General features: G+C 49.2%; 1 protein-coding gene across 1 annotated transcript; it reads right to left on the bottom strand.

Moving 5' to 3' along the window:
- Nucleotides 1-685: 685 nt before the first annotated feature.
- On the bottom strand, nucleotides 686-4,887 carry LOC142310405 (nuclear factor 7, brain-like). Its single transcript, XM_075347928.1, has 2 exons — nucleotides 4,665-4,887; nucleotides 686-2,029 (listed from the first exon to the last, which is right to left on the bottom strand). Exons 1-2 carry the CDS (start codon nucleotides 4,884-4,886, stop codon nucleotides 686-688), a joined length of 1,566 nt encoding a protein of 521 aa, XP_075204043.1. The 5' UTR covers nucleotide 4,887.
- Between the last annotated feature and the right edge of the window lie 3,277 nt (nucleotides 4,888-8,164).

The following is an 8,164-nucleotide window of genomic DNA, read 5'->3' as shown; positions in this document are numbered from 1 at the left end:
TTTCCGCTTAGCCGGCGGGAGCCGTGGGACGCAGGTAAGCGGAGTTCATCGCTCCCGTGGTGTCACACGGAGCGACGTGTGCTGTCACGGGAACGATGAACAACCGGCACAAGTAAAAATAAACGATATTATGAAACTGAGCAACGAGTACACGACTCACGATTTGTGAGCGATATTGCGTCGCTCAGAGGTTTCACACGAGACGACGTCGTGTATGATGCCGGATGTGCGTCACGAAAACCGTGACCCCGACGATGCATCGCACGATCCGTCGTCTCGTGTAAAGCACCCTTTAGAGGCAGGCGAAAGCTGCATAATTCAGCCATCATCTGTCAGGAAAGATGCAGGCTCAATGTGTGAGCCCGCATCAAAAGTCAGTGAGATGACATATGACCTAAATTTCCATCACATATCGTGAAGAGGACAAACTATGCTGGTTCCTTGTCATATATAAATGGACCTTAATGCAATAAACATACACAACATTTTTGATGGATCACACTTCATATTTTACACATTGATCCCACTACAAGAAATAGGCTATAACACAATTCATAATCAAGGTATCATTTTTAATTGGTACCATATGCTGCCCATAGCATCCAGAACATATCAAATTGTCATTTAAAAACCAATCATGGTCATTGTTAACATTGCTTGTGCATTAGGATATCTTGAAAATAGCTTAATTTAAGACCCTCGCCCAAGCATTATCCCATACAGCGATCACTGGGTATAGCGGCTCTGTGAAGGTGGCATTGTAAGTATATAAATGTCTCATCATGGAGTCACCCAGCTCATAAAAAGACAGCAGCCCAGCCGCATAATCCAGATATATCCTCACTTTGTAGCACGATGGTCTACAAGCTAATGGAATTTCTTTCTGGTCATGTCTTATTGAATATTGATTCTCACAGCTTCGCAGACCCCACGACTTGCTATTATTTCCAATAAAGGAATACTGTCCTTTTCTGCTTATGCTTTGATAGGCCATCCCCACTCTCCATGCTCCCTCTTTGCTCACCTCTATGTCCAAGTAAACTCTTCCTTTTGAAAAAGCATTGGTGCTTAAAACATTTGAATCCTCAAATCTTTTGCTTTCAATCTCAGGACGACTTTGATTTATTTTTGACCAGGAAGCAGTTTTCAGGTCATCGGAGATGTGTACGTCATTAGCAGCCGTGTTCAGATCTAGTACTATGCCTGAGGCCTTCTGCACATAGTAACCCTCCTGTAGGTCTGACATTATGTTCACCATCACAGAATTCAGGTTCTTAAAGATCAGATCTTCAGCCAGATCATCAATTTCAATCTCTTTTAGGTTTGGATCGTTATCCCCCATCATATCAGTAAAGTCATCTTTGTCGGCTTGTAAGTAAAGTAAAGGATCAGTCATCCGACATAGCTCCTCTATAGTAGCCAGTTTCCTGGACAGATTGTCCTCCTTTGATTCCAGCTGTTGGACCACATTGGAGATCGAGAGTGACATCTGCTCTTGTTGTTTGGAGATCTCATTCAGAACATGTCTCTCCAAGCTATCCAGCTTCTTCTTGATGTCTCCGATATGAACACCGACTCGCTCCACAATACCGGCTGCTTTTTCTCGGATGTGCATTATTTGATCTTGAAGTCTCTGGATTTGTTCATTAATCTCTTCTCTTTCTTGGATCAAACGTCCTTCAATAATCTTCAGTTGTTTTTTTTCCTGTTTAAAGGCTTCGATCTGTGAGCTGATTTTGTGTCCTCTGTGCTCCTCACTTAGACAGCAGGAAATACACAAACACTCAGCATCATCAGTGCAGTAATACATGAGGGGCTTCTTAAGGTGAGAACATCTGTTCTTGAAGGACTTTGTTGGTTGGATTACGACATGTTCTGGGGACTTGCTGTGTACAGTCAGGTGAAGATCACACAGAGAAGCTTCGCATGTCAGACATGTTTTAGAAGCCACCACAGGTGTGTGAATACAGTATGTACAAAATACCTCCTCATGCTCCTCCTGAGAAATGAAATGCTCCACTATGTTAGGCTTGAAACACACATCCGTGAAACACGTGCGTGTTTGGTCCGTTTCCGTGTATACTGGAGACACGGCCAAACGTGCACCAATGTTACTATATCTCAGCGGTTACACTTGCGTTTTTGGTTATGTCCGTTAGTCCGTCTCCGTGATCAGCTGCTGTTGTGAAGCCCCACAGGTGTTGTGTCGGTGCATTACCTTCAGGGACTCCACTCAGCTGGATCTTGTCACCGGTAGGAGATCTTCTATTTGTCGTGACGCCACTCTCAGTATTGCGGTCAGTGGGGACCGCCACTGCAGGTTGAGGGACGCCTGGGGCTGATGGTGAGTGCAGTTAGTTGGAATAGCCTCCTGAGAGTGAGGCAAGCCCCAGGGCCCTGTGTAGGTGCGTAGTACCACAAGGCGCAGAATAACTCCACACACGCAGAATGTCTTTCAGGGGTTTTACTCACTTCAGATGGCAGGGTGAGTAACCCGGGCGTAGCTGGGATGAACCAGGCTGGAACCAGGTATCCTTCAGGCTGACTTCTGATGGTGACTACCAACTCGCCTTCCTTAGCCCTTGGTGGTTTGGGGTAACCCCGACTTTTAGTCCCTATGGGGGTCACCCAGGGAAGTTGCTGAAGCCTCTCTCCCCTTCGTTTGCCGTATGCTTGTTGCCTGGGCCAGATCACTCCAGCTGCTTGCCTCCTGTGAACTGTGGGCCCTAACTGTGGCTACGTGGCTGCGGCTTTTAGGTGTTGTGGTGTGGGCTTTGAGGGCCCCACACCGGCAGGTTTAGCAGGGAAAGGTGGATCTATCCCCGCTCCGGGATCTGCCGCCCGTTTGGGCCTGGTTCTCCCTAGCAGTCTCCTTACTTCCCACTCTGTGCTCTCTCTCTAGCTGGAGATGGGTTTCGGGTAGCCCTCCTAGGTGACCGCTCTCCCCCGTCGGTAGCCACTGCGCGGACGCTGTCAGACTGCAACAGCCCCGGGGGTCTGCTCCTCTCTGAGCTCCCTGGACTCTGCACTGAACCGGCTCACTCCTGGGACCTTCACTGCTGCTCCTGTCAGAGCTCCACTTCATGCTCCTCACTCCTCCACCCTCTGCTGCAGACTGTTTACTCCTCCTTCTCTTTCTGTTCTTGCCTACGCCACCTAGCAACCAGGCTCTCTTACCACACCCCTTGAGAGGAGATGGAGGCTTTTGGCCCCCTCCACTATTCCAGTGGAGGTGAAGGCTTTTCCCCCTCCTGGGATCCCCAGGGGTCCTCTCAAAGGTACATGTGTGAGACCTGATCACTATGCGCCTGTGTAGTCACACCTCGGTCAGCCTTCTGGATTACCTGTATTGTACTGTCCCCAGCATGGGTGCAGTACTCAGTGGTGCCTGACCAGGTCAGGGGCGCCACACTGTCACTGAGGTTACCCGCGGCCACCGCTGGATCCAGCGGTGGCCGTGAGTTACCTGACTGACAGCAGCTGATCGCGCTACTCATCTCATTAGCTGCGTGGAGGTGACCGGAGCGGCGGTGTCTTCTGCTGCTCCTGTCACCTGCATGCAGCAGAGCTGGACGCGACGCTGGAGGTCCGTGGAGTACGCCGGACATGGAGGGTTTGTCGGGGTTAATAAATTGGTAATGAGGGAATTTGTTTGTGTTTTTTATTTCTAATAAAGGATTTTTTTCGGGTGTGTGTGTTTTTTTTACTGTAACTTACAGATTAATCATGGAAGGTGTCTCCTAGACGCCTGACATGATTAATCTAGGACTTATTGGCAGCTATGGGCTGCCAATAACTCCTTATTACCCCGATTTGCCAACGCACCAGGGTAAATCGGGAAGAGCCGGGTACAGCCCCAGAACTGTCGCATATAATGTATGCGGCAATTCTGGGCGGCTGCTGACTGATATTGTTAGGGTGGGGGGCTCCCCATAACGTGGAGCTCCCCATCCTGAGAATACCAGCCTTCAGCCGTATGGCTTTATCTGGCTGGTATTAAAATGGGGGGGGACCGCACGCCGTTTTTTTAAATTATTTATTTATTTATTTTACTGCACAGTATAGACACGCCCACCGGCTGCTGTGATTGGGTGCAGTGTGACACCTGTCACTCAGCGTGGTGGGCGTGTCTCACTGCAACCAATCACAGCCGCCGGTGGGCGGGTAAAGCAGGGAATACGAGATTGATTAATGGGCGGCCGGCTTTTTCAAATTAGAAAAAGCCGCCGGAGCAGTGTGAACGCCGTGCAGCGCCGGGGAACGGTGAGTATGAGAGAGGGGGGGACACTTCAGTCACTCGGGGGATTAGTGGTCACCGGTGAATCCTTCACAGGTGACCGCTAATCAGTACACGGCACAAAGACAGAGCTGCGGCATGACAATGAAGTCGGGTGAAGTTCACCCGAGTTCATTCTCATCCCGCTACTCTGTCTTCCGACATGTAGTAATGACATTTTGCATCACACACGTACATTTCACACGGACAACACATACACATGTCAGTTATTTCACTCACGCACACACGGACATTCAACACGCACATACGGCTAGCATACGGGATACACACGCAGGCCACACATACCATAAACACGGACATAAAAAACGGAAAACGGACCCGAAAAACGGCCCGTTTTACACGGACGTGGTTTTCACGGATGTGTGGCGGAGCCCTTACAGAGCGTGGTGTTCCTCTGCAGGACAGGACATTCCTGAAACTTCGCTCTGCATTCAGGGCAGGAATAGGCTTCAGATCCCTTCTGTGTATCCAGCACACTTTCTATGCACTCCCGGCAGAAGTTGTGTCCACATTTCAGTGTTACGGGATCAGAGTAGAGGTTCAGGCAGATAGAACAGGTCAGCTCGTCCTTCAGATCAGCAGAGGCCATACTTGTGTGCAGACGGGAGAAAAGACTGAAAGCTTCCGCAAGGAGTGTTCAAGTTTTATATATCCAACTTTAGAAACTTTGTTATGATTTCCACTCCCTGTTAACTCTTTATATTCATTTCATCCTAATCATAGAAATGTAACCTCACTTGTTTCTGTGTATTTTGTAATAATTTATATGCAAATTAAAATGAAGAATTATATACAGTATATATAATCATATAGTATCCGACCTTAAAAGACACTTTCCCCATACGATCTAATAGGATAGTGTCACGCTCGCTACCGGGGATGGTACTGCGGCAAGCTAAAGGGAACTAACTGGACCACAGGGAGACCCTGGGCCTATCCCTTTTGTGGGGTAAAGATTGGGACTGTGGCAGCTGACCCCCAGGACAGCGGCAGACACAGGAGTAGACAGGGCTGAGTCTCAATCATAGACAGAGACCACCGGAGTGGCAGAGGCAGATGGCACAGCCAGCAAGGCTGGGACCTCCAGGTTGTCTGAGGCTGGAGGCACGACCGGCGTGGAAAGTCACAGTCTCTGGTACAGCAAGAGTGACTGGGGTAGTTGAGATTGGAGGCACGGAGGGGGTGGACAGGCAGAGTCTCTGGGGTGGCGAGGGCCACGAAGTTATCTGAGTCTGGTGGTACGGCTAGGGCGGAGAGGCACAGTTTCTGGTGTGGTCAGGGCCCCTGAGGTAGCTGAGGATGGCGGCACGGCTAGGGCAGACAGTCACAGTCTCTGGTGGGGCGAGGGCCACTGAGGTAACTGAGGCTGGAGGCACAGCCGGAGCAGACAGGCGCAGTCTCTAGTGTGGTGAGGGCCACCGAGGTAGCTGATTCTGGAGGCACGGTTAGGGCGGATAGGCACAGTTTCTGGTGTGGAAAGGGCCCCCGAGGTAGCTGAGGCTGGAGGCATGGCTGAGATGGACAGGCACAGTCTCTGGTGTGGCGAGGGCCACAGAGGTAGCTGAGGCTGGAGGCATGGCCAGGCGGACAGGTACAGTCTCTGGTGTGGCGAGTGCCACCGAGGTAATTGAGGCTGGAGGCATGGCTGGGATGGACAGGCAGAGTCTCTGGGGTGGCGAGGGCCACGAAGTTAGCTGAGTCTGGTGGTACGGCCAGGGTGGAGAGGCACAGTTTCTGGTGTGGTCAGGGCCCCTGAGGTAGCTGAGGATGGCGGCACGGCTAGGGCAGACAGTCACAGTCTCTGGTGGGGCGAGGGCCACTGAGGTAACTGAGGCTGGAGGCACAGCCGGAGCAGACAGGCGCAGTCTCTAGTGTGGTGAGGGCCACCGAGATAGCTGATTCTGGAGGCACGGTTAGGGTGGATAGGCACAGTTTCTGGTGTGGAAAGGGCCCCCGAGGTAGCTGAGGCTGGAGGCATGGCTGAGATGGACAGGCACAGTCTCTGGTGTGGCGAGGGCCACAGAGGTAGCTGAGGTTGGAGGCATGGCCAGGCGGACAGGTACAGTCTCTGGTGTGGCGAGTGCCACCGAGGTAATTGAGGCTGGAGGCTCGGCTAGCACGGACAGGCACGGTCACAAGCACTGACCGGACAGAACCAACAGGTAGGGGAAACCAACAGGACTAAATGGACGGGACAGACAAGGGAAATAATAGTCTGTATGCACCAAAACAGGGGAGGACATACCATTATTGCAGCAGCACAGAGGTCCAAAAGGAAAGGGAGCTACACCCATCTCCGAAGCAAGAAAAGTTGTGCATTATGAGGAGCTATTTGGCTGCAAATGGCCAATATACTGTTTTGCACAGAGGCCTTTCACTGTCTGTTTCTGCCAGTGCACCAAAATGGATGTACAAATTTCTGGTACAAAGTAGATCCAACTAATAGGTGTACACGCAATTTATTGAACCGTATTGTATATTCTGATCAATCTTCAACATTTTAACACTGTGTAGCAGGGGCGTACATAGAAATCAGGAGGCCCCATAGCAGAAGTTCCAAATTGGGCATCCCACCCCTGAAAAATAAGTAAATATTCGTCTGTGTCACATAACATATCCCACAACTTTACAGCCCTTACAAAGTAATTCTTCTCTTATCGAAGCCCCTAAATTCCCCTTTCATTGCAGCCATAAAGTATGATGCTAATAATACTGCCCCACAAGAAAATTCCTCCCCACGCACAGTTTGATGACCCTACTGTACTCCTCAATTTTCCGGGCAAAATATGGTGAACCCAAAACAGTATGATCCGCCAACTGTGACTTTCAGACAGCCCTCCATGCAGTGTTATGGCTGTATATACAGCATAATTGCCCCCACACCACTCCACACTGTATAATGGCCTCTACTAGCACTTCAAACAGTAAAATGACCCCCACACATCCCTGCGCACAGTATGATGGACCCCACACAAACCTTCACACGGTATAAAGAATAATGTTCTTCAAATAGCCCTCCAGAAAGTATGTAGGCTTATGCCCCTGTAAATATTATAATGGTCACCACATAACCCTCCAAATTGTATATTGGCCTCCCCATAGCCCTCCAAATATTATGATGGCCCCCACATAGCCTTCCATATGCACATTCATAGTCCTCCATATAGTTTAATGCACACCTCATAACCCTCCATATAGTATAATGCACACCCCCATGGTCCTCCTTATAGTATCATGCACATCATAGCTCTCAATAGAGTATAATGCACCTCATAGTCTTCAAATATTAAAATGCACCCCGCATAGTCCTCTATATATTATAATGCATCCCATATTTGTCCATATAATTTTATGCACCCCGATAGTCCTCCATATATTATAATGCTCCCCCATTGTCCTCCATATATTATAATGCCAACCATAGTCCTCAATATATTTACTGTACCCCATAGTCCTCCATGTATTATAATGTACCCCCAAAGTCCTCCATATACTGTATCATGCACAACTGAGAGTCCTCCATATAATATTATGCACCCTCCATAGTCCTCCATATATTACAATGCATCCCATAGACCTCCATATATCATAATGCCCAGCATAGTCCTCCATGTATTATAATGCACACCCCATAATCCTCCATATAATACTATGTACCCCCCATAGTCCTCTATATATTATAATGCACCCCATAGTTCTCCATGTATTATAATGCACTCTCATAGTCCTCTATATATTATGCACGCCTCATAGTCCTCGACATAATATTATGCACCCCACAGTCCTCCATATATTACAATGCACCCCATAGTCCTCTAGATCAGAGGTCCCCAACTCCAGTCCTCAAGGCCCACCAACAGTGCAGGT

Source organism: Anomaloglossus baeobatrachus, chromosome 5 (genome assembly GCF_048569485.1).
Source record: "Anomaloglossus baeobatrachus isolate aAnoBae1 chromosome 5, aAnoBae1.hap1, whole genome shotgun sequence".
Taxonomy (NCBI): domain Eukaryota; kingdom Metazoa; phylum Chordata; class Amphibia; order Anura; family Aromobatidae; genus Anomaloglossus; species Anomaloglossus baeobatrachus.
This window is presented reverse-complemented; position numbering and strand designations above follow the sequence as displayed.

What these genes read in the sequence shown, in the direction of transcription:
- LOC142310405 (XM_075347928.1), bottom strand. Translation starts at nt 4,886, where the DNA reads ATGGCCTCTGCTGATCTGAAGGACGAGCTGACCTGTTCTATCTGCCTG. An exon ending in CCACGCTCTGTAAGGGCTCC is followed by an intron (nt 2,030 to 4,664) that starts GCCACACATCCG and finishes GTGTGTTTCAAG; the next exon opens with CCTAACATAGTGGAGCATTT.